The 26,323-nt window shown below is 40.6% G+C and overlaps 1 protein-coding gene across 2 annotated transcripts in view; it reads left to right on the top strand.

Moving 5' to 3' along the window:
* Window positions 1–12,642: 12,642 nt before the first annotated feature.
* Window positions 12,643–26,323, top strand: part of SAMSN1 (SAM domain, SH3 domain and nuclear localization signals 1) — a 124,560-nt gene continuing 110,879 nt past the window's right edge. The window contains exons 1-2 of one of the 2 annotated variants that reach the window (XM_077342406.1): window positions 12,643–12,766; window positions 16,949–17,086. In XM_077342406.1, coding sequence (XP_077198521.1) covers window positions 12,743–12,766; window positions 16,949–17,086 — 162 coding nt within the window. In that variant the 5' untranslated portion in view covers window positions 12,643–12,742. The remainder of the gene's footprint in view (window positions 12,767–16,948; window positions 17,087–26,323) is intronic. The other variant, XM_077342407.1, reaches the window with a different exon arrangement.

Raw genomic sequence — 26,323 nt, 5'->3', positions numbered from 1 at the left:
AGCAGCTACTTTTTGAATACTGTATACCAGTTCCGTTGCCCCATTTCAAAACTACAATCTACAAACTGAAAAAATATGCCAACAAGGAAAACAAAATTTAGTATGAGAAGACTGAAGAGACTTGGGTATATGAAAGAGGTTGACAAAATTATTCACAATGTGAAGGGAGTAGAAAGTCATTGCAGGTAGAACAGCATGGGTTCAAGTTATAAAACAAACTATGCTTAAAAGTCTAAATATAAATATAAATAAATAAATCATTTACAATATCAAGGATCAAACATATATATTCAAGCTTAATTAATCTTTCTATTCTATAGTGTCCCAACTGCAGGAATACTAGAACTCTGGAGTTTAGCTGTCGGGGGTAGGGGGTGGGGATTAGCATTGCACAGCCTTCATGATCATGATTCCCCACAAAATCATCTAAATTATGAATGGATCATCTCTATCTATAGATGTATGCATAGACATTTCTACCATTTATAATTCATACATGGAACTGACTAGGAGAACAACATATAGTTATATGGGAAACAGCAGTGACAAGTTAATCCTGGTCTTCGACAAGATGTACATGCAACTCTGTATGTAAACTAAAGCCCTAAAACCGGTAGTTAAGCTTTCTCGCCAAGTAGATTGGTAAACCTCACAGTGCCTTTCATTTTCTACTTCTGAACACTTTCCCAAGACCTTCACTAGCACTGGATGAAAAAGACAGGTGCTGATTGTCTAAGCAATCTGCCGGGTGTATTTTCAGGAAACTGATATTTTAAATACTGTATTTAAAAAAAAAAAAACGCTGTTGGAAGTAACCAAAAGGCTGAGTACAGTACATTTGTAGCAAATGTTTGTGAAGCTGGCTGATGCCAGTCCATTATGGAAGAGAAATGCATGAACTATGTGATTAAGAGAATACTAAGTAGTAAGTACAGAAATCAATTCTGTTTAGTGAGAATGCAAATCCCCTTGAGGCTTTAAAATGTTTTTTAAGGTCTGATGAGGTGGGGAGTTGACATTTCTTCTATAAATGCAAGAATTACTGAGCACGGGGGATTTATTTAACCAGGAAACTTGCATTATTGAGATTAGACATCTCGTTTTCAAGGTGCTCCTGGAAGATAATGGCTGCAATACCCATAATTCACTGTAGGCATCAGTTTTGTCAGGTAATATATGAAAAGGCCTGAAGATGGAACTTAACAGTTTTTACTCTGTATTGCAAAATAAATTTATGGGCCAAGTTTTCTAGCATCTAATAAAGCTACATAAGGAGAGAAGTTGATCCAATGACTTTACTAATGAAATTGAAAAGTGCTTTTGGCTAACCTGTACCACTATTCCACTTTTCAAAAAGTTGATAAGATGTATGATTATTTTTAAACAGCATACTTCAGAACTATAGAAGACCACTAGAAAATTGAATAGAACTGCAGCTATTATCTACTACTTTCATGGAGTGGCTTGTCAGTCCCTTTGGGATTTGAAATTTTCTTGTATTAATTTGCCATATTTTTTGCATATTTGGCCATTTATCTTTCTAAGGAAGTTTCTTATGAGACATTGCTGATGGCCAGTAGCAAGCTGATGGTCAATAGCTGAGGTGAGACTAAGGAACAAAGTCAACATGAGCTGCTGAGCTTGGCTTGCACCTGGTTGCTATGCCACTGCTATGTATCTGATTGCATAGCAGGGAGCCAAGTAGCAGGATGGAAGGAAAACTCAGCACAATAGTGGTTTGTCAACATAATGGCCGCATCTTTATTCTTATATAAATTGAGCAAAGGCATCAACAAGGGCAGATCCCACCATCTTGCGGCCAGCAAAACTACAAGGAAGCCCCTGCACCAGCAGATAAACCACCCCAATATGCTCCATGCCATGCTTGCTCTGGTTTATGAGGCATGCTGGACACCTGGGAGATGACAATCTAAACTGAGGCACCTGTGGGCATCTGCCTCTAATAGGGCCCTGACTTGTTATGTGGATATGCAAAACAGGAGGCCAGCCAGAGGGAAGGCACCATGGGTCAGCATCACACAGACACTTAAGGAGGCCCCCAATATGGATCTGCCCAACTCCCAACAAAGCTCAAGTGTCAAAACAGCATGGAATATCCTCATGAATGTTGTGAAGCAATATGTCCAAACCCTACTCTAAAAAAATGGGCCCCATCACCCATGATGATGAGGGCACTGAATGGATCAGTTTTGGACACCTGTAAGTTAATGTGAAGCTCTGCGCCCATCACTGATACATTCCACCAAGAGAGCACCCGATCCCCAGTAGTTGCATGACAGCAGTTAGGACGTATAGTGCAATTCTAAGCCCAGCCACATCCTTTAGGTATATTGAAAACTATGAGTGTTGAATGGTATAACTTTTTAAGAACTGTATGGTAATCCATTCCTAAATTCATCTGGAGACAACATTGTTGTTGCTTATGGAAGAACATAACAATATCCCATCTGCACATAAACACCCCAACATCCCAATAGCATCTGCACATAAACAAGCAGAGATCATATTCACTAGATTTTCCTTTCAAGTAAAGGGGACTGAAAAAAACAGTATCTCTTTGAAAAGTTAGTTTAATTTTTATGTCTGAATTAAAGTAGAAATACTGGGGTCATCTTGCAAAGTTAGTGTCATTTTATGTCTGAATTTAGTTAGAAGTAACTATCAATTTGAGCAGGGTTGCTCTTTTGGAATTCAATTAGCAGCTGCAGGGACTGGTCAGTGGAGCAATTCTATCAGTGCCATTGTAAATTGTCTGAGTGCCATGTGAAATATTTTAAGAAAAAGTTATTAAAATGTTCCTTTTACCTTGTTCAATTAGTTGCTGAGTAGGAGAAGAAGAAATTTAAAAAGCTGTTTAAATGGAAATGGATTCTTTTTTAAAAAAGAAAATCAATAGTATTTAAGAGTTAGATTTTCAGCAAGTGTTTCCATGGGTCCATTCCAAATGGCTTAGCAGCTCAGAGTCCATGCTTGTATGCGGATATTCTAGAACAGAATGTTCCAAGCCCTCTGACCCTAGACAGTCAGGGCCAACTCAAATGTTTTACAGTATGCAAAAATGCAAGTGGTACTAATACAACATATTAATGGACTATAAATTTGTGCTAACAGATAATCAGAAGCCCAAATAATTCTCAGCTGGAAAACTCCTGCTTCTATAAAACATCTGAATTGGGAATTTGGACTGAAAAACAGAGGTTCAAAAGGTCTTTCGGGCATGCGCATCCATGATTTCTCTTTACAGGCACTGGCATCTGAACGTAAACTGTCTCCATTGCAATGCACTATGACTGTATGTGATTATGGTTTTAGATTTCTAATAGGACATTTACACATAGCATATTTATCACTGTGATCAAGTGATGAGTGTACATATGTAAACCAACCTTAATTTCCAGGAAAAGGATATGTTTAATGACAATAGCATGTTTTGGGTGGCTGCCTAGAGTAGTGATTTAAAAGACTTGTAATATAGCAGCGTAAAAGACTTGGCTTCCTACTGAACAAATGGGATACTAATATGGAAATATATATGATTTAAGATAAACAAAAGTGACATTTTACTGAAGTTCTAATGTAGCTCAAACAGTTGCTATGAGGATCCAGAGACTTCATGAAATAATATACTTTTGTAACATATAACCACATATTCATTACCTTTGGGATTTCTTCTTCCAATTTTTGTTTATTCACTTTAGAAGAGCATATAGAGTTGTATCTTATGGGGAGCAAACATTAACATATTCTGTGAACACAATGATCTTTTCACTTGTGCAAAGAAGGAACCTCGTGCCAACAGAACAAATTACTGTTACTTGCATGGAATTGTAGAATCCAGATTTTCAATGTGTGTGCATATCAATTAAAATTTTGTTTTCTTTTGGTTTGCCTTTCTTGAGGCAAAAGAAAAATAGTATTCCATATATGTTCCTACTAATTAACAAGTGAGAACACTCAGATCACTTTTCTTCAGCCCACCAGGACATTAAAAGCACCAAACTACACATGATATTGGAGTTTCATCACTGGAACTCCAGACATCTATTTTGACATGTAGCTGGAGGGTAGCCCTATATGAGTCACAGATATGGTGATGGGAAAAGCAAGAGTTCCAATCTCAGCAATCTGACATGATGTGCCATTTAGTCCCAACATACAGCTCAGCTATTCCAACACTTATGAATCTGCTGGAGAACAGAGATATTGCAAGACATTGTGATTTGAGTTAGCCACTAGCCTCTTGTACAGATTTTATCTGTTATCTTAGATACCAATACCATGACTGGAAAACCATTAGGAAATCTTAGGCAACACTGACCTGACAAGAAAACTAACTAGGGAATTGCAATTCAATTTAAAAGATAGGCCAGTTATAATAGTGTATAATATAATGCAGAGTCTTCTTTTTGTAGTATACAGTACAAAATGTTTATAGACACAGACAATTAAAAGCTACAAATTTTCACTGAATTTCTTTCAGGACTTCTTCTTTTTCTTCACCAATAATATAAATCATAGGGTTTTCACATTATGTTCTTCTGTGCATAACTAATTAGGGCTGAAGTATCACTTCCGTTGTCCATTACAGTTACCCTGCCATTGTCACACCTTCTACTACAACTGCTGCCCAGGACCTATCCTTCAAGGATTCTTCCACCCCTAGTTATAGAAAGTGAAGTGAAAACTAAACTCAAAGCAATTGGGAAAAACAAATCACTAGGAGTAGATGGATGTTAATTGAACAATTTCAAGCCACAGAAACAGAGTCCATCAAAATCTTAATAAGAACATGCCAAAAATTATGAAAAAAACCCAATGGCCCACAGTCTGGAAATGCCCAATCTACATTCCAATTCTGAAAAAAGAGATGTCAAAGACTGCAGCAAATATCAGACCATCACAATAATTTATCACATGAATAAAGTGATGCTCTAAATCCTATAACAAAGACAAAATGCCAAATGTTCAGGCGGGATTCAGATAAGGAAGAGGCACTGAAGACCATATTACAAATTGGCATTGGTTAGTAGAGCATATGAGGGAATTTAAGAAAATAATTTTGTGTTACATAGATTACAGCAAAGCTTTTGACTACATGGATCATGGAAAGTTATGACTAATTTTAAAAGAAGTGGGTGTGCCACTTCTTGTTTAGTTGTGTAACCTGTACTTTTAACAAGAGGCTACTGTTAGGACAGAATATGGAGAAATATATTTTTCACTTGACAAAGGTGCCAGACAAGAATATATATTATTTATTTGTTTTATTTATAATTTGATTTTTATACTACTACTCCACGTGAGCAGTATATCTCCCTATCTCTTCAATGTATCTGCAGAACAGAAGGAAAACTGGAGTAGATTTAGATGAAGGTGGAGTGAAAATTGGTGGAAGGAACACTTAGCAGTTTGAGGTATGCAGATGATACCAGATAACAGACAGAAAATAGTGAAGACTCAAAACAACTTCTGCTGAAGGTTAAAGCAGAAAGTGCCAAAGCAGGATAACAGCTGAACATTAGTAAAACAAAAATAATTACTACTGAGGAATTACACAACTTTAAGATTGAAAATCAAGAAATTGAGATTAAAGGAGATTGAGAGTGGAAAGGGCAATGCAATCTGCAATGCAAACAGTCCAGAGCATGATCCTAGGAAGAAGATTGGTCAGCTAAGCCTTTGTCAGAAGTCCTTTGCCTTGATCTTTCTGAAGTGGAATGGGGAGCTATCAGATCTCTTGCAGTGGCTGATCTCTAGAATTCCCTCTCTAAGCATTTACTTGCTGTAAACCTTGTTGACTTTCCATTGTCAGGTAAAGACATCTCTTTTCTGAGGTATTCATTGTCAGGTAAAAGCATCTCTTTCCCCTGGTAATCCTCTGGTATTAGTTCAGGTTCACTGGGTTTCTTTGTACCTTCTATCCTGATAAATACTTTACCTTTCTATAATATACCTCTTTACTATAATCGGGCCTCTTGTGGTGAAGAGTGGTAAGCAGCAGAGCTCTGTCCTGGCCCTGCTACTGAGCTGCCCAGCCCCTGCTTGTCCTACTTGCTCTGGCTGCGAGCTACTGCCCAAAGCCACCTTAAGCTGTCTGGCCAGAGACCAGGGGAGGGGGCCCTTTCAACGCCCATTCTTAGGAACAGGCTTTGAAGCTAGTAGAAAAATAATTGTGGGTTTCCTTGGAGGTTTATTGTTGGTGTGTGTATGTGATTTGCTGTTTATATCACTGTATCCAGAGGCCAAGAGCCTCTTGTGGCACAGAGTGGTAAGGCAGCGACATGCTGTCTGAAGCTGTCTGCCCATGAGGTTGGGAGTTCGATCCCAACAGCTGGCTCAAGGTTGACTCAACCTTCCATCCTGAAAAAAGAGATGTCAAATGAGTACCCAGCTTGCTGGGGGGTAAATGGTAATGACTGGGGAAGGCACTGGCAAACCACCCTGTATTGAGTCTGCCATGAAAACGCTAGAGGGCGTCACCCCAAGGGTCAGACATGACTCGGTGCTTGCACAGGGGATACCTTTACGTTTTACCTTTACTATAAACAAAAAAAGTTCTTATTGGTCACTCTCTTGGAACAACAATTTCTATTTGGGCCAAGGATGAAAGAGTATCATTATGCAAAGACCAACAAAAATTATATTTACTTTCATACCTTACCATTCAGAAGCAATTACTGGGCTCTGGGCTCTGAAGCCTGTGTGTTACTGTTTTCTCCAGGAAATAGTCTAAGATATTAATCCTAAACAGGAGAATCCTAAGGGAGTCTATTCAGGAAATTGTTCATGGGACTGCAGCATAAGCTATATGTTCCCACCTTCATATGAGATTTTCATTTTGAAATTGCTCTTAGGGCTTAGGAGGGAGAAGGCCTACTCACAGCCTTAAGCTGAGGCAAATATTGTGGCAGATGGAGAAAAAGACCCTGAATAATTGTGCTCAGACAAGTAGCTATCATACTGATTCCTGCAGCCAACTGCCATTTGGACAGCTATACATTAACTAGCTATACATCATGGATAGGGCAGATCTGGCAGACCCGACATTTAGGCTCCAATTTAATTCACACTTCACGTATAAAAGCAGGGACCTGAAGGAAGGCTGGAAAGGTGGAGCAGTTGACTCTTGTGGCATATAAACGTTGGCTGGGGGCATAGTCCATGGTGGGCAGAGAAGGTTCATTGCACAACCCTAAAATGAAGGGATTCTTAAGGGATTCTGGGGGTGAGGGCCATAACAACCACCTTCAGGGCTAATGATAACCCAAGAGACAGGATAGAAATAACATCTTCTGCCACTTCCAGTCCCAACACTACCTCTCTTTCCTTGGTTATCCCTGAAAATGGGTTGGGGGGGGTCACAGTAGTTGGGGTGTCAGTTTCACCCATTGTCACTTTTGTTTTCTGCAACAGGTGGGCTGGATGCCGGATTATTGTCAGCAGTCATGCTATCAGCTGTACACATTGTTCCCAGCCTATGTTTGGATAAGATCTAAGGAACTTGTAATCAATAAGTTGTGGTCTGATTTTCTCCCAGTCCAATATGTCTGTGTTGTTCTTCTATCCCTCTCCATCAAGCTTTACTCTGGACCCTACACAGGTTTCTTCAACCCTATTGCTAGGAATGAAGCAGAAGGATTTCATTTGCAATTTTTCATTTACCAATTGGACTACTTACACTTTATTTTTCAACAGTAAGCCCTGTGGTTTTTCTAGGCTGCTTCTCAAGCTTTAACATCAGTCTGAAATGCAGCTAAAGCTTTTATGGGAAGAGGAGAATAGGTGACAGAAAATCGGGTAGACTGAGAACAGAAGTATTGTAGTTAACCTGGATTGCAAAATCCTCTCTTGAAGTCTTTCAATAGAGCAATTGCTCATTAAAAAAGGTAAAGGTATCCCCGGTGCAAGCACCGGGTCATGTCTGACCCTTGGGGTGACGCCCTCTAGCATTTTCATGGCAGACTCAATATGGGGTGGTTCTCCAGTGCCTTTCCAGTCATTACCATTTTACCCCCCAGCAAGCTGGGTACTCATTTTACCAACCTCGGAAGGATGGAAGGTTGAGTCAACCTTGAGCCGGCTGCTGGGATAGAACTCCCAACCTCATGGGCAGAGTTTCAAACTGCATATCTGCTGCCTTGCCACTCTGCACCGGAAGAGGCTCTTTCAATTGCTCATTACTCCCAAGCTATTTATGATAAAGTAGTGAGTGCCCAGCTTGCTGGGGGTTAAAATGGTAATGACTGGGGAAGGGAATGGCAAACCACCCTGTATTGAGTCTGCCAAGAAAACGCTAGAGGGCGTCACCCCAGGGGTCAGACATAACGCGGTGCTTGCACAGGGGATACCTTTAGTGCATCTTCCATTCTTGCTACAAGTGTCAAGTTGTAGGTTTATAGAAACATGGAAAGACTGGACATTAAGGGCCAATGGCCTGAGGCTGTCCCTCCTCCATAGAACAGTTATTTTAAGTTTTTCAGTCATCTGTTTTCTGATCTATGTGTTTTGTTTTTCCTAAATTATAGAATGTTCCAAGTAATTATGGGTCAGTCAATCAGCAAGCAAAAGAAACTGAATAATGGACTACACTAGGGCTTGGTTCTTACTACAGTTCTTTTCAATATATACCACAATAGTTGGTAATAGTTTAAATGTGTCTAATTAACTAATTCAACTAAATTTTTATATTGGGTTTTAACTCATTTATGTATTTTTGTTTTTAGGTAGCTCACCGTGAGCCACTAGAAGATGAGCAGGTAATAAATAAATAAATAAATACATATATACATACATACATATATACATACATACATACATACATACATCTCTGATGTTCTCAAGATGATATCCAAGAAGTTTGTTCATGCAGATGACATGGGCATTTGCAGTAAGGCACAAACTGATTGAAAGGATTGAGGAAATACTGAATACAGAATACACAGTACTTTTATTGGCATAATAAAGATAAAACAGTAGGACAAGAATAATATGATAAAATAATATATATAATCCTTCAATAAAGTATAAAGTGGTACATGCCTATATGTAGCTGTATGAGGTAGTCATATTGTGATGTGCAGTTTACAATGGGGTACACAGAAATTTATTTAGCTGATATGGGGTTCAGATATAAATGATTTACCCTTAGTATTGTAGATAATACCTTGCCCATTTATTAGATGATCTCGGGATCCCTTTCATCTAAAATTCTATGTATTATGTGGTTATCATCTACACTAGTAGTTTTCAGTTTTTTCCAGTATTTGACTAATGGTTTTTGCAAGAGGAGAAATTTGGGACATTCCACCAATAGATGATATAAGGTGTCAGAAACACCACATCCATGAAGACACAACCTTTCAGTGAAAGGAGTATCCAAAAGATGGCCTCTGGATAAAGGTAAAGGTAAAGGTATCCCCTGTGCAAGCACCGGGTCATGTCTGACCCTTGGGGTGATGCCCTCTAGTGTTTTCATGGCAGACTCAATACAAGGTGGTTTGCCAGTGCCTTCCCCAGTCATTACCGTTTACCCCCCAGCAAGCTGGGTACTCATTATACCGACCTTGGAAGGATGGAAGGTTGAGTCAACCTTGAGCCAGCTGCTGGGATCGAACTCCCAACCTCATGGGCAGACAGCTTCAGACAGCATGTCGCTACCTTACCACTCTGTGCCACAAGAGGCTCTTGGCCTCTGGATACAGTGATATAAACAGCAAATCACATACACACACCAACAATAAACCTCCAAGGAAACCCACAATTATGTTTCTACTAGCTTCAAAGCCTGTTCCTAAGAATGGGCCTTGAAAGGGCCCCCTCCCCTGGCCTCTGGCCAGACAGCTTAAGGTGGCTTTGGGCAGCAGCTCGCAGCCAGAGCAAGTAGGGCAAGTGGGGGCTGGGCAGCTCAGTAGCAGGGCCAGGACAGAGCTCCTTAGCAAGCAGTCAGCAGGCCGGGAGGCCCTCATCAACAGGCTCAGCCTAGCAGACCAAGAGGCTCTCATTAGCAAGGCCAGGCTAGCAGGCCAAGAGGCCCTCGTTAGGAGGCCCTCCACCACACACTTTGCCCAGGACCCTCTCCCCTTACCTGCTGCTGGCTCCAGGCACTGGGGCATCTGACAGCAAAGAGGTTAGAGTCCAGGGATGGAGGGCAGGAGCTGCAGGGGCAGGGCCAATCAGGGAAAAGCTGGCTGCACCCTGATTGGCCCTATTCCAACTTGGACAGCCAGACACATCCCACCCCCTAGGCTGTTTCAGAAATATATGGAGGAACAACAATGGATAAAGATACCAGAAACAGTAAGGACTGCACTAATGACATGGCTGAATGGCACTTAAACAAAAGATGTGATTTTAAAGTTTTTTTGTTTTGTTTTAATGTTTATATTTTGATATTAATTATGTGATTGTTTTTCAATTACTGTGCACTGCCCTGAGCCTGCAAGGGAGGGCAGCATACAAATGTAACAACAACAGCAACAATTTGCCACAACACTTAGTTGCTCAGCTTTTTTCTCTGAAGGAGGCTCAAAGCGGCTTTCCTTTCCTCTCTCCACAACAGAAATCCTGTGAAGTAGGTGAGACTGAGAGAGCCTTGATGTTACTGCTCAGAACAGCTTTTATCAGTGCTGTGGCAAGCTCAAGGACACCCAGCTGGCTGCATGTGGAGGAGGAGCCTTTAAACCCAGCTAGCCAGATTAGAAGTTTGCATTCTTAATCACTACACCAAGCTGGAGAACCAGAAGAAGATATATTAAACCCACTTCAGCCTATTGGCTGCCTACATTGTGCTACATCGTTCTCCCGCATTATGTTCTTCTTTCTGATTATAGCAACTTAATTGAATACAAAGAATTGCCCATCCACAAAGACATTGCTGATACAAGTCTATCCAGACAAAAAGTCCCCACAACAATAAGATTTGTACAAATCCCGAATTCACATAATTTTGATATAGGGAATGAATGATTGCAAACATGAATTAAATCAGTTGCATTGAATATCCATAACCTGATAAACATGAGTGAATTTACGTGAATTGCCTCATAAAATATGGGAATGGGCTAATAAAATCTGAACAGGTTTTGGCAGTTGTGTAACCCTGTTGTTTAAATGGGGCAAAATATCAGGACCCAAATGCAGCTGTGGTGCAGCCCGTCAAACTATTTTCCATCTATCACAGGAATATTAGTGCCATGCATTCCAAAGAGATGTGATGGAGCTCTTTGTACTCTCCCCACCTGTGATTGAGTGGATTGAATATTTAGGTATTAGTATTTAGGGGGCTTGCCCAATCTGTCTGCATACCCATTGTATCTACTTGGTTATGTATTTTATATTATTGTATTTATGCTTCCTGTGTGTAATTTTGCCACTTGATAAATAAATAACCATAGCAGAGGGGATTCAAACTTAAGGTGACCAGATTTCAACATTGGTAAAGCAGGACACCATTGACCGGGGGGTGGGGGTTCTTGATTTAATATTTTGTCTATATGGAGCAACAAAAAGTTTCACAGAACACATAGAATGCAAAAATAGTATTGTAATATATATATATTTTTAATTTCAACATAAGTACAATTTGCCAAGTACCCCCAGATGTCCCTCCAAAAGTGGGATAATGTGGTCACCTTGTTCAAACTCCAAGTCTCAAACTCTAACCACTATGCCACAACAGCATTGTTGAACAGCATTGTTGAACAGTACTGAACAGTAGCAAGAAGTCGGGCCTGTGTGAGGAAGTCATGGAAGTTAGATAGTAGTAATTCACACAGTGTTTGATGCCATGCCTGTCCCTGATAAGACTCAAAATAGCCTGGATATGTCTGTACTCCTCCCCCTGCCTTTTACTGGCAGAAACCTAGCAATAGCTACAGAAGGCATTTAAAGCTACAGGTGTTGCTGCAGCATATCTGACCATTTTCTCAGGTTGGTGGAAATATCTGTCTGCTTGTTCATGGATCCAAGTTCCGAATTCACGTAAAAAGGTCTGGCTATGTTTTAAATGCTGGAGGGCGTCACCCCAAGGGTCAGACATGACCCAGTGCTTGCCCAGGGGACACCTTTACCTTTACGTTTTTAAAAATAGGGATACTACTACTACTACTACTACTACTACTACTACTATAGAATATATATATTATACAATACCTTGCACATCCATTTGGGTTACAATGGCTCTAAACAAAGTTTTGTACTGATGAGGAATGTTTCACCTCTGTCCCTCCAAACAATGCTACTCATCATTGTATAACATAAATAAAATGAGCACAGCTTCCCCCCTGACTTGAATGTGTAAAAATTAGGAATAATGCGTCCATTGAATTTCTGTCTTCACAACAATCTGACATAAGAAATCTGGTATGCCTTCATAGTAAAATATTTTAGTAACACGTGGAAGTACTTTTTAATGAGTCATAGAAAGTCACAATTCTTAGATCTAATGAAATTTCTATATTATTCTATTTCATAATTTTTCCTGGTTTTGTTTGTAAACATTATTCATTAATTTGAAGCACTGCTTGTGCTAGCCCAGGCAATCTTATCTCATTTGATAATGGACTGGGAATCCAGTGGATTATTGCAGGGATTTTATCTTGCCCTAATCTCTAGGGAGAAATGTACAAACAGCTGGGAAGGCAACAAGGAACAGCATTCTGTGGCTGGAATTTCTTGACACTGGATAATTATTTGTAAATGTAGTAGAGATCTTCAAAGCAAAATGAATCTTTTCTGCTTTTCACTGGTAAGTCTTTCCTTTGTCTACCTTGTTTGTATCAGTTTGTAAGCTTAAGCTAAATCAGGTGACAAAGATTAAAGGTACTGGGAAGAACTCTCTCAGTATACAATATGAAGCTATCTAGGCCAGTAAAGAAGATGAGAGTAAGTTTCAGCAAAAAGAGTAAAAAATGGATTTCCTGCCAAATATAAGAAGCTTGGTAGGAAATCTTGTTAGACAAATACTTGGTTTGATAAATATTTTAAAAATTATGTTGTTAATAAATATTTGTATAAATATATCACACTTCCTTTTTGTACTATGCATTTACCCAGCAAATTTAATTCAGCCTCTTATGCCGTATTTTGGCAATACTGACTGAGGCTGTTGCATTATGAAAGTCTTCAGCATGCATTTCTACTATGCCAGTCTTCTTTGTTGCTGTACAAAGCACAATGTGTGCTCAGATACTGGGGTTCCTTGCTGTTTCACAGGGCTCATGTTAATATACAAGGGTGCCAACTCTACTGTTTCAGCATTGTCCTTGCAAGATACATCTGATTGTCAAGAGTTTGACACTTTCCATACATTCTATGCATATCTATTTACATAAAGCTCTACTTTTAAAAAAAGAACTGTTGATGCTCATATTGGGAGCACCATTTGAAAACTCAGGCTACAATCCTAAACATACTTTCTAGGAAGTAAGTCCTATTGATCTCTATGGGATTTATTTTGGAGTATATATGTTTTGGATCGCAGAATCAGTCTCCTATTTACAAAAGGTATTTCACATTGACGTACCTAGGTATTTTTCAGCTCTTGGGAAGGAAAAAACAAAACAAAACGTAATATTATTTAAAGTCTTTGTTAATTCTATATGAATAATTATATATCTACAAATGATTAGTGACATGTTTGATCCTACTTAATTTGTGCATTTAAATTTTAGTTAATTTTAGATTTCTCACATACATTTTAGAAGCCAGTACATTCTGTTATGTAAGAACATTATAAAATACTATTATCATTGCAGTCAACAAATTTACAACACTAATTGAGAACAGAAATCTCATTTAAATAATTGAATAATGAATGTCAAGTTTGCTTCTTACTTTCAAAATTGTGGCAGAAGGGAATAATGGTCTTTGCTGATTTCCTGAAAACAGACTGGAATTGATTTTATATATTTCCTTTGGAAATGAATTTCGTAAACATAGCATTAAAGCAAAACTTTGGCATCATTTCTCTTTGTGATTGTTTCCCCAATGAAACATCCTAGAACTACAGAAATACTAGTTAAGGATGATTACTAATTTCATGCCATTAACTTTATACTGGACAACAGAGCACTGTGTGTATAATCTAAAAAAATAAAACAGTCTTATTTATTTATCATATGGTAGAATTATACATAGGAAGCATATAATAATATAAAATTTGTAGCCAAGTAGCTACAATAGTTATGCAGACAAACTGGACAATCCCCTAAATACTCATATCTAAGTTTTCTATCACAGCTGTTCCATCTGTTCACATTCACATTAAAGATTGATTTTCGGGAGGGGGGGTTATGGGAGTATACATACTGAAGTGTTGTGGTGTTGTTTCAGCAGGCTCAAGGAGATTGCACAATTCTCCACCTATCACACACCATCATGCTTCCAGGACAAGCCAGCTCCTGTGTTCTTTCTTGGGGAAGAGGCTCCATGAAAGTCTATCTTCATTTTGCTTCCCTTTCCTGGACCTTAATTCAGAGTTAAGCGGTGACATTTGATGAAGATGTCAATGTCACCAAAAACTCCCCCAGAGCACATGGGCCAGGTGTGATATCCATAAATGAGAGTAGCCCAATTGGCTCTTATTTTCTCTACTGTAAAGCCAGAGGTGGGAATGGGATCCAGGGTATTCAAAGCAGCCAGAGTATTAATCTCTCTTCCCCCATCAAGGAATATGTACATCTTCTTAATCTTTCACTGTATTGTTCTGGTGAACATCTACTGAACTGTTTTTCAAGGAACTAGAGTTATAGAGTCACTGAAGCAGTTGGTGCAAATTTAAATGGACTCCAGGGAATGGTAGAAGACAGGAAGGCCTGGAGGATCATTGTCCATGGGGTCGCGATGGGTTGGACACGACTTCGCACCTAACAACAACAAGAGTTATAGAACCTCTTCCCCACATATCACATACACCCTCCCAGGCCAGCGCATGTGGAGAGAGAGAGAAGCAAGAGATGAAGCTCACTAGCCCATTCCAGCTTCATCCCCATAGGATGCTTCTCCCCACTGCCATCAGAGGTAGCAGAATCCACCCCACAGCTGGAAAATGCAGGCAGGTTCCTGAGGCCCTATAAAGCTTGGGTACTGCAGCAACTGTTTCCTCCCCCTCACCACATGGGGGCTGCATTAGCATGCCCAGTGCCTAAGGAGGGCTACATCTTAAACCAAAACATAATAAAATTGTTAACCTACTTATTTAGATCAAAAGTAAACATTCAAGGGTGAATGAAGAAATGTTAACTTTAATGCAATCCATTTTGGCACAATATTTTACTATGGAATCCTTTTATAGTTATATATGCTTACCTAGTCAGTATGATTTTTGTGGCTGTTTTTTGTTCGTCATGGCATTGATGTCCATGCCAAGGATTGTGACAGACACTCTTAAAATGTCATATAAATGTTCATCTGTAAGCCTTGACCTACACTTTGATTTCACAATTTCTATCTTGGAAAAGGTTTGTTTACAGAAGTATGACATCTCTTGAACCTATTCACACAGCAACTTTCCTTATATACATATATAGCTTCAGCATGTAATTCATGGAGAGGGGGAGTTAAAAAGCTGAGTGTTATGGGTGCCTGAGCTTGCTGGCTAGCAAATCACCTAGAATGGCCAAAATGCCGTTATGGAGGATAAGAACAAGAGAGGGCAGACAGAAGGAACCAAGGAGACCAAAACAAAAAATGTTGCTATTGTCTTTTTTGCAAGAAAGGGATAGGATGTAGTAGACAGCAGGAGACAGCAGTAGATGGTGCCTCTTGAGTCAGGAAGAATAGTATGGGTCTGACGGAAAATGCCGTGAGGGTGATAGCAGCAGACAAGCAGATTGTAGGGCCACACAGAAAGAGGTCAGAGTGATGTGTGGCCCACAGGCCTCAGGTTGGGGACCCCTGCTTTAGACTATATATGCCATTTCCTTCATACAGTACGATGATCTATCATGGTATAGTGGTTGAGAGTAGTGAACTCTAATCCAGAGAAGTGGGTTTGATGCCCCATTCCTGCACATGAAACTTGCTGGGTGACCTTGGGTCAGTCTCAATTCTTTCAGAACTCTATCAACCCCATCTGTTTCACAAACTGCCTGTTGTGGGGAGAGGAAGGGAAGGTGATTGTAAGCTGCTTTAAGACTCCTTTGAATAGAGTAAAGCAGGGTATAAAAACTGACTCTTCTCATTCTCTTTCTCCTCCTTCTTTGTCTCCATAATGGAATTGGCTAGAGATTTACTTTAAACAAATGAAAGCTGGAAATTGAGAGAATCTGAGACTCACATGACTATAATGTTGTACTGGTGTAACACTGTTCAACTGAGGATGTTTCTTTTTTTAAAAAAATCCTGGTGGAAGGGGGAGGAAATGTCCTCAGTGACAACCAAGCATAATGGAAGTTCAGGCGTTTGTCAGCCTGCCTATCATTTTCCAGCTATGGGGCCAGACTCTGCCCCTTGTGAGGCTGGAATTGGGGAGAAACTCTAAGGGGATGGGGTTGGATGCTGGCATGATACAACCAGGGCCAGTTTGGACCTTTCCCTGTTAAAATTTAAAGTGTCATGATGGAAATCAGATTTCACCTCCTATGACTGGATAGTTGGACATCCATCCCCTCCTGGTTCTTACCAGGGCAATGCTTGACCTGTCTTCTCCTGTCCTGACCACTGTAACAGTGGCTGATATGTGCTGTTTGGAAGAACATAGGGCTGGAATAAGTGAATGAGTGAATGAAATTTCATTATCTACAAGCAGTATCAAAACATTTTAATCCGTGCAGATAAGAGTACTATAATGTGAACACAATCTGGAACAGTGAAGTGGGCAACAGGAGCTAATGGAGTGGCAGCAGCAGTTACTACCATTTACAGTCATCCCCAATCACCTCAGAAAAGGATCAGCTAAAATGGCAATGATGATGTTCTTCTATTTCAGGAGGGCTCCATGGACAGTTTATATGAACCTGTTAAAGAAAATCAAGAACCACAGGAAACTATTTGTATGACCAGCCGGGCTAACACCCCAGTAAATGTCCCAGTGAAATATGGACCTCCAGAGAGATCTCAGTCTTTCGTAAGTAGTTCTAAAATCCTTGAAATAAAAATTCAGATGGTGACCAAACTCCTCCCTGTATACAGCGCTCTCTCGCTCTCTCTGAGGTATAGAAGTTCCTCTCAAATATTATAATTCTCATGCCACAGACCAATTACTTCTCTTATGTTACATATTACATGAGCTTGGGAGTTCTTATGATAGCAAAGTTTGCAGCTGGATTTCTTAAGTTGTCCTGATGAGGTACACATTTTGGGATACATGAGTTGAGTAAATGCATTGTAGGGGTTTCACTTCTCAATCTTTTTCCAGTTTCTCACTGCTTCCTACCTCCTTTTTTCCCCCTCTTTACTATGGCCTTGTCTCCAAGAATCTCTCTGCTGAATAGCAAGGCAGGAACTCCAGTGTGCATACTAGATGTTATGGCAAACCAGAATGGGCTTTGCAACTCGAGTTCCATACAATTAATCATGTACAACAGATAGCAACACTACACAGAATGTAAAACGACTTCAAAAGCCAGTGTGGTGGGGTTCAATTGAGCATCACTGATTCATCCCACCCAGTACAGTATGCTATGCTGCTTCAAGACCTCAGGCACAGAAAGATCTCTCTGAGCATCATGAAGGAGACAGGCATATACATCAGCTGTATATACATAAATCTCCTTCTGTATGCAAAACAAATTCAGTAGAAAATTGTGTAGTGAAAAAATGAAGTATCTGTATAACTTTCTATATTGTTTTGAAAATGGATCTGTTGAAGCGTTTGTGACTTTTGCTATTACTGCAAGCCATCTGAACAATGTTCTAAAATGATAGTATTTTAAAGATAATAAGATGGTAGATCTTGCTTGTATGCAGAATGAATCAACAGATGTTATTTTCAGTGTGTGGTATTATGATTTATTACTGAACCCATTTCAGTTATTCCTTGGAAACCAGGTCATCATGTTAATGTATGTTTCTAAAATTAAAACTGTGGCATAAGGCATAGTTAAGTAGTCCCAAGGAAGAATGGCTGCTTAAACTGCTTTCGCTTTGTTTGTGTTTTCTGAATGACTATTTGTAGGTGAGGATATATTTTTTGACAGACAGAATATCTTTATTGGCATAATTCAGTTTTTAAAATAATGATGAATATACCCAGCAAATGTCAGTATAACTGTCCTTTTCAGACTAAGATTCCATTGTTTAGATACTGCAACCAAGAAGGTTGCCACCTTTTCTGTAACCTCGGAGTCTCGATCAGATAGCAATTTATAGATCAATTTTGGACTATTTTGACAAGGTTTTGAAAGTATAGTTTCTATGAGGTGTTCTTGTAAATTACTTGTAAATTATTGTAAATTATAAGTACAAGTGGCAATTCAAATGTATGCGAGGCACGGAGTCAGGACATCCTGCTCCACATCCGCATAGCCTTTCTCGATAAGTTATTTTCTGGAATCAGAGAATCTGAAGGCAAGGAGTTGGTTCTTGTTTGCAGGAGGGCTTTCCTGAGTTTGGGAATCAACTAAAGTAGGAGTTCCCAAAGTTGGCAGTATGTACCCCTGGGGGGGGGGGGTGGAAGGATCCAGGGGATAGGGAGGAATTTGGGGGCAGTAGGGAGGCAGTGGGGAATTTGGGGGTAGTAGGGGGAAAGCAATCTGACTCTTCCTGCAGCAGGGGCATTTTCCTAGTGAGAGACATTCCAAGGTGGCTTGCTATTGCTTTCCTCTGAGTAGTAGCAATCCTGAACTTCTCTGATGGTCGCCAATCTCCATGCTGACCAGGGCCAACTGCTTAGCTTTCTGAAGGAAATGACAGCTTCAAAAGGTGAACTGGACTGGGTCATATTCCTGCTGAGCTCCTTCTCCTTCTTGGACTCTGTCTTTCCCAGGCTCCACCCTGGGTCTCCAGGAATTTATTAACCCATGGTTAGCAACTCTTCCCCAAAAGTCTCCATTTTGAGGAGGCTAGAAAAGCCTTCTCCTGTATGCTCCTGGCCATGGGATTTTCCATTGCTTGCTTCACTCTCTCTTTCTTTCCCCATCTGCCTTTCTCCCCAATGAGGACCCAAAGTAACTTTTACAAAGAACATTTTTTTCCAGACTTAAATATAGCCACTGCACAACAACTAAAAAAATAAGTATAGGCAATACATTGTGTTTTGAAGTTGCAGTAGACCTAATACCAGGAAAGAGCTGTGTGTTCATATGCATGTGGGGGTGGGGCATGAGGGACGTGGCCTGGGAGCCAAAGGGATGACAGCTCAAAAAGGTTTGGAAACCGCTGAACTAAAGAGTCTAAATAATTCAAATTAGGTGGAATTCCATGATATTGAGATGAACAAATTGGTGGAATTAATGGAGATTTCTGCGAAACTCATTATCATTGAGCCTTTGTTTAATTGTTTTGAAGATATAGCTCTCATCCAAAGGAAGCAAAGAATCTAAATCAATGCCTATTTGGCAATTTTCTCTCTAATCTTGGTTATCCATTCAACAGGAAGTCCAATAGAGATCCTAATGTAATTATTTTATAAGGTTTCCTACTTGGAAATGGATCTTTAGCCAAAATGTGATGGAAATAGACCAAGCTCTGGTTTCCAATAACTTTTGATTTAATTCAGAGCATATGGTAAGGTTGAAAACATAATATGGTAATCCTACAAATTGGTGAAGGAACCAACCTTGAATCTGTTCTACTTCAGAAGCGTAGATCCATATCAGTACTGCATATAGGAATTGTGCCAACTCTTTCACATTAAAGAGTTGTATTTCTTCAGGAATTCGTTGGTATCCATGGTGAGAAAAAAATCTTACAATAGCCCATGTAGAACATCTGGCTAGATTTAGGACTGATGATTTATGCTGGGTCCATTTCAAATTGTAGTTGAAGGTCAGGCCACGATATTTAAAGCATTTGTCCTGTTCAGTTTCTATGCTGCCAAATTTCCAGTTGCAAATATCATGATTTTGGATTTATCTGCATTGATAGTGACAGTTTGTTGACAGTTAATAAAAGCTTGGGGATATCTTTTAAGTCCAATTGGTGTTCTGGCCAGAATCACAGTATTTCAGTATTTATCAGAATAAAGGGGATTGAGTGGTTGTTCAATGAGTTAATTAATGATATGATTCATCTCTATCTACTGGCACCCAGGGTGGTGTTTCAGATGTTACTGCTGTATTGACAACAGATGATGTTTGACTAAGATCAAGTGTAGTATCAAGTGTAGGACCGTTTATGCACTGGAGGTTTCATGCCGGGCTGCAGGCTGGAGTTTTACTTGTGGCAGGTTGCCCCACCTCTTCCTGCACCCACATGGGGGAGCATTTGGCCTGGTGCACCTCATCCACCCCCGATCTGTGCTCCTGACAGGGGGGTGGGGCAGTGAAGTTCCCGGTGCATAAACGGTCTAAGTGAGTATATGTGAAAATAGCTCAGCCACTGTTTGGACAACTGTAAGGATCCATGAGTCAATTTTCGGCAGATATGTGAGACAGAAAAGTTCCCATTTCTAAAATTTCATTGTATCATAAAATTAATAAGTCTGGAAGTACCTTAAAGACCAACAAGATTTCAGGGTATGAACTTTCAAGAGTAAAAGCTCCCTTTGTGAAATACTGCAGGCCAACATGGTTCTTCTCTGAAAATATCTATCATAGAAGATGAGATCAGCAGTTTTCCAAATTATAATTAATTATTTCCAGGTTATTGTTCCTTGGACAATCTGTGTGTGTCTGTGTGTGTGATTACTGATTTGTAGGAATGAACATGAACTGTTTCATGAGTTAAAATTCAGCATGAACCTGGGATGTTTTGAAGCCCCCAAATTGATGTTTTGGGAAGATTCCTTCCCTGAACATTTACTGGACATTTGTCTGGTTTATACCTGCCCGGTTGATTGGTTGAAATCACTGCGAGCCACTTCACTGGCTTTTGCTTCCCTACGCTTACAAGAGGGGAGACATGAAACAAAACAGATGAACTGGCTGCAAGCTATTTAAACCTAACAATGAGGCAGGTCCACCCACCAGCTGTTAGGTTTAAATGTCTGCAAGCCATTAAAACCCATCATCTTCACATCCCATGACTTGGAGCAGGGGAAGTGAAACAGGTGACCCTCCCGCATTTCTCCCAGCTCTGGCAAGCCATGGCTAGGAGAAAGGAGGATCAGAATTCACCAGTTCAGTTGGGGGGTTGGTTTGGGGCCACCCTAAACCAGATTTTTTGGGTTCATGCCAATTCCTATTGATTTGTAAAACAAAATGTGAGGGGAGCTAAACCACTAATAATCTGAATTAAAAGTAAGATTATGAATTCACCCCATTGCCACCTTGGTGTAATGGTTAAGGGCAATGGCGTCTAATATGGAAAACTGAATTTGATTCCTGACTCCTTCATATGAAACCAGCTGGGTGACCTTGGGCTATACCCAGTTCTCAGACTTCTCTCAGTCTCAGCTACCTCACAGGGTGCCTGTTGTGGGGAGAAGAAAGGTAGGCAATTCTGAGCCCCTTTGAGACTCCTTCAGGTAGTAAAAAGTGGAATACAACCCCCCAGCTCTATTAGTAAGGTAAAGGTAAAGTAAAGGTATCCCCTGTGCAAGCACTGGGTCATGTCTGACCCTTGGGGAGATGCCCTCCAGCATTTTCATGGCAGACTCAATATGGGGTGGTTTGCCAGTGCCTTCCCCAGTCATTACCATTTACCCCCCAGCAAGCTTGGTAATCATTTTACCGACCTCAGAAGGATGGAAAGCTGAGTCAACCTTGAGCCGGCTGCTAGGATTGAACTCCCAGCCTCATGGGCAGAGTTTTCAGACTGCATGTCTGCTTCCTTACCACTCTGCACCAAAAGAGGCTCTTATAGCTCTATTAGTAGTGGATGTCAAACCTAAACCAAAGCTAATATTCTTATTTATCTAATGAAGGTTGCTTTGAAAGTTCATACCTCTGAAATTGTGTTGATCTCTAAGGTCCTATTGGATTCAAATCGAGCTATTCTTATTTATATATCTCATCTCACTTGGTAGTAATCACCTATCAAATATGGAACTAACAGATAATGATAGGTCCCAGTATCTCTTATGAATCTTCACCTATAGCAGTCTTTTTGAACTTTTTACCATCAAGAAACCCCTGAAACATTATTTAGATCATTGGTCCTCAACCCCCGGTCCGGGGACCGGTTGTTGTTGTTGTTATGTGCGAAGTCGTGTCCGACCCATCGCGACCCCATGGACAATGATCCTCCAGGCCTTCCTGTCCTCTACCATTCCCCGGAGTCCATTTAAGTTTGCACCTACTGCTTCAGTGACTCCATCCATCCACCTCATTCTCTGTCGTCCCCTTCTTCTTTTGCCCTCGATCTCTCCCAGCATTAGGCTCTTCTCCAGGGAGTCCTTCCTTCTCATGAGGTGGCCAAAATATTTGAGTTTCATCTTCAGGATCTGGCCTTCTAAAGAGCAGTCAGGGCTGATCTCCTCGAGGACTGACTGGTTTGTTCGCCTTGCAGTCCAAGGGACTCGCAAGAGTCTTCTCCAGCACCAGAGTTCAAAAGCCTCAATTCTTTGACGCTCGGCCTTCCTTATGGTCCAACTTTCGCAGCCATACATTGCAACTGGGAAGACCATAGCCTTGACTAAACGCACTTTTGTTGGCAGGGTGATGTCTCTGCTTTTTAGGATGCTGTCTAGATTTGCCATAGCTTTCCTCCCCAGGAGCAAGCGTCTTTTAATTTCTTTGCTGCAGTCCCCATCTGCAGTGATCTTGGAGCTCAGGAAAATAAAATCTGTCACTATCTCCATTTCTTCCCCTTCTATTTGCCAGGAATTGAGAGGGCCGGATGCCATGATCTTTGTTTTCTTGATGTTGAGTTTCAAGCCAACTTTGGCACTCTCCTCCTTCACCCGCATCAACAGGCTCTTTAGTTCCTCTTCACTTTCTGCCATTAGAGTGGTATCATCTGCATATCTGAGGTTGTTGATATTTCTCCCTGCAATCTTGATCCCAATTTGTGACTCCTCTAATCCCGCATTTCTCATGATGTGCTCTGCATACAAGTTAAATAGGCAAGGCGACAGTATACAGCCTTGCCGAACTCCTTTCTCAATTTTGAACCAGTCAGTGATTCCATGTTCAGTTCTCACTGTTGCTTCTTGACCTGCATATAAATTTCTCAAGAGACAAATAAGATGCTCTGGTATTCCCATCTCTTTAAGAACTTGCCACAATTTGTTGTGCTCCACACAATCAAAGGCTTTAGCATAGTCAATGAAGCAGAAGTAGACGTTCTTCTGGTACTCCCTAGCTTTCTCCATGATCCAGCGTATGTTGGCAATTTGATCTCTAGTTCCTCTGCCTCTTCGAAATCCTGCCTGTACTTCTGGAAGTTCTCGGTCCACATATTGCTGGAGCCTAGCTTGTAGGATTTTGAGCATAACTTTGCTAGCATGAGAAATTAGTACGATGGTGCGGTAGTTTGAACATTCTTTGGCATTGCCCTTCTTTGGGATTGGAATGTAAACTGACCTTTTCCAATCCTGTGGCCATTGTTGAGTTTTCCAAATTTGCTGGCATATTGAGTGTAGCACTTTTACTGCATCGTCCTTTAAGATTTTGAATAGTTCAACTGGAATGCTGTCACTACCACTAGCTTTATTGTTGCTCAGACTTCCTAAGGCCCATTTGACTTCACATTCCAGGATGTCTGGCTCCAGGTCAGTAACTACCCCATTGTGGTCATCAGGGATGTTAAGCTCGCTCTTGTATAGTTCTTCTGTATAATTTTGCCACCTTTGTTTGATCTCTTCTGCTTCTGTGAGGTCCCTACCATTTTGGTCCCTTATCATACCCATCTTTGCATGAAACGTTCTCTTCATATCTCCAATTTTCTTGAAAAGATCTCTGGTCCTCCCCATTCTATTGTTTTCTTCTATTTGTTTGCACTGTTCATTTAAGAAGGCATTCTTATCTCTTCTAGCTTTTCTCTGGAATTCTGCATTCAATTGGGTGTATCTTTCTCTTTCTCCCTTGCCTTTCACTTCCCTTCTCTCCTTAGCTATTTGTAAAGCTTCCTCAGACAGCCATTTTGATTTCTTGCATTTCTTTTTCTTTGGGATGGTTTTAGTTGCTACCTCTTGTACAATGTTGCGAACCTCCGTCCATAATGTTGCGAACCTCCGTCCGGGGACCGGTACTGGTCCGTAAATCAGTTGGTACCGGTCCGCCGCTCCTCCTCATCCTCCTCCCCCGCTGCTGCCTTGGGGACTGCCCTGCTACTCTGCCACTGGCTCACTTTTAGTGTTCTCCAGTTGCCGCCATGGCTGGGGCTCCCCCTCTGTGTGGCACAGCGTGGCACTGTGCAGCTGCTACTGGAAGTGCCCCCCAGTGGGCAGCAGGAAGTCAGGGGCACTGGTGGGAAAGCAAGTGGAGCAGGAGCTCAGGCGTCGGCGACGTCCCTCGACAAAAGACTACCGCCCCCCCCCCGGGCCTCAGTAAAATTATCAAGCGTTGACTGGTTCCCGGTGATAAAAAGGTTGGGGACCACTGATTTAGATCTTGAGAAACCCCAGAAATGGCATGATCAAGCAGAATATGGTTGGGAAGCATAGCAGTGTACATGCCTATCTGGGACCCCTTGCATAGTCCAACAGTAACAAGTCATGATAGCAAAAGGATGAGTTTTTTGTTTGTTTGTTTGTTTGTTTTCTGTTTTCATTGAATTAAGATTTGTTCCAGTGTTTTAATAAAGAATTGGGCAGTTTGATTTTGCAACTGAACCATCATTTTAGTCTGGACAATCCAATATCATTAAAAAAAACTCAAGCATGTGAGAGAGGCTGATAGGAGTTTCATTTAATAGCTATTGGACATTTTTAATCTGTAGAAATTGCATTCTTTTTTCTCACTCTTCCTACAACAAAGAGCAAGTGAATTCATATCAAGGATGCATGTATGATACTGATTAAAACAGTTGGGTACTTGCACTGACATTTGCTGATAGAAGAGAGATTTTTTTTAAGTACAATGCTTACCTTCTACAAACTACTAATTAAATTTCTTCTCCAACTTCAAAGAATGCTAAATCAGTGAAATAAATTGCTCACCATCAACAGGTTTTAATGAAAGACATAAATAATGTATTGGATCTTTGTCTTTTAGTTTTAGGGAATGTTTAGTACAGTAGTTAACCAGAAAGAACGGCTCTTTGCTATGTCACTCTGGTAGCTGCCAAATCAATATGGTTATTTATAAAAATAGTTTCTAGAGAAAACAAGATTAGTAGTGATGGTTCAGCAATCAGGCCTGTGGAAAAACGCTGCTTAGAGCAAAGCACAATTTGTAATCTCCTATCTTCTATTTCTAGTGTGAGAGCTATTAGGCCTACACCTTATTTGCAACTCTAAGCTTATTAAGTGAGCCTGCTTGTACTCTCATTCTGACTTCTGCCAGTTGCCATCTGAACACCATTGCTTGACATTCTCATGGGAGTATTTCGTTACTCCAGAGAAACAGGGCTGTGTCTGTTTTGGGGCTTTGAAGAAGATCAATATTCCTTAGGGATAGTTACCTAAGAACACTGAACAGTCCTTTCTAGTTCAGACCTTTGCACTTCAAGTTGAAAAGGAACTTGAATAGCAAAGCCTAGAAACACCAGTCTGTTGGAGACCTTAAAATATAGCTGCTGATCAAAGTAGGTATTGCTGGACAAAGACCAAGATCTGACATAGTATAAAGTATCTCTGTAGGTGCAGGCCCTGCTAATATAGTATTTTGTAGATGTCAAAAATATGTTCATCTGATTTATAGGTCTTTACCTTCTTTTAGAGCCTCTTGTGGCGCAGAGTGGTAAGGCAGCGATATGCTGTCTGAATCTGTCTGCCCATGAGGTTGGGAGTTCAATCCCAGCAGCCGGCTCGAGGTTGACTCAGCCTTCCATCCTTCCGAGGTCGGTAAAATGAGTACCCAGCTTGCTGGGGGGTAAACGGTAATGACTGGGGAAGGCACTGGCAAACCACCCCGTATTGAGTCTGCCAAGAAAACGCTAGAGGGCGTCACCCCAAGGGTCAGACATGACTCGGTGCTTGCACAGGGGATACCTTTACCTTTACCTTACCTTCTTTCAGTTTTGGAATATGCTCCTTACCAAGATTTTCACCTATTTAGGCAGGTAAAACCTGTAGCAAAATGTGAAGATGTCTTATTGAATTGTCAGCTCTGCTTAAAGTCTTTCCAGAAACAATATGTCAGACCGCAGTCCTGGAACA

This window comes from Paroedura picta, chromosome 6, assembly GCF_049243985.1.
Source record: "Paroedura picta isolate Pp20150507F chromosome 6, Ppicta_v3.0, whole genome shotgun sequence".
Classification (NCBI taxonomy): Eukaryota; Metazoa; Chordata; class Lepidosauria; order Squamata; family Gekkonidae; genus Paroedura; species Paroedura picta.
This window is presented reverse-complemented; position numbering and strand designations above follow the sequence as displayed.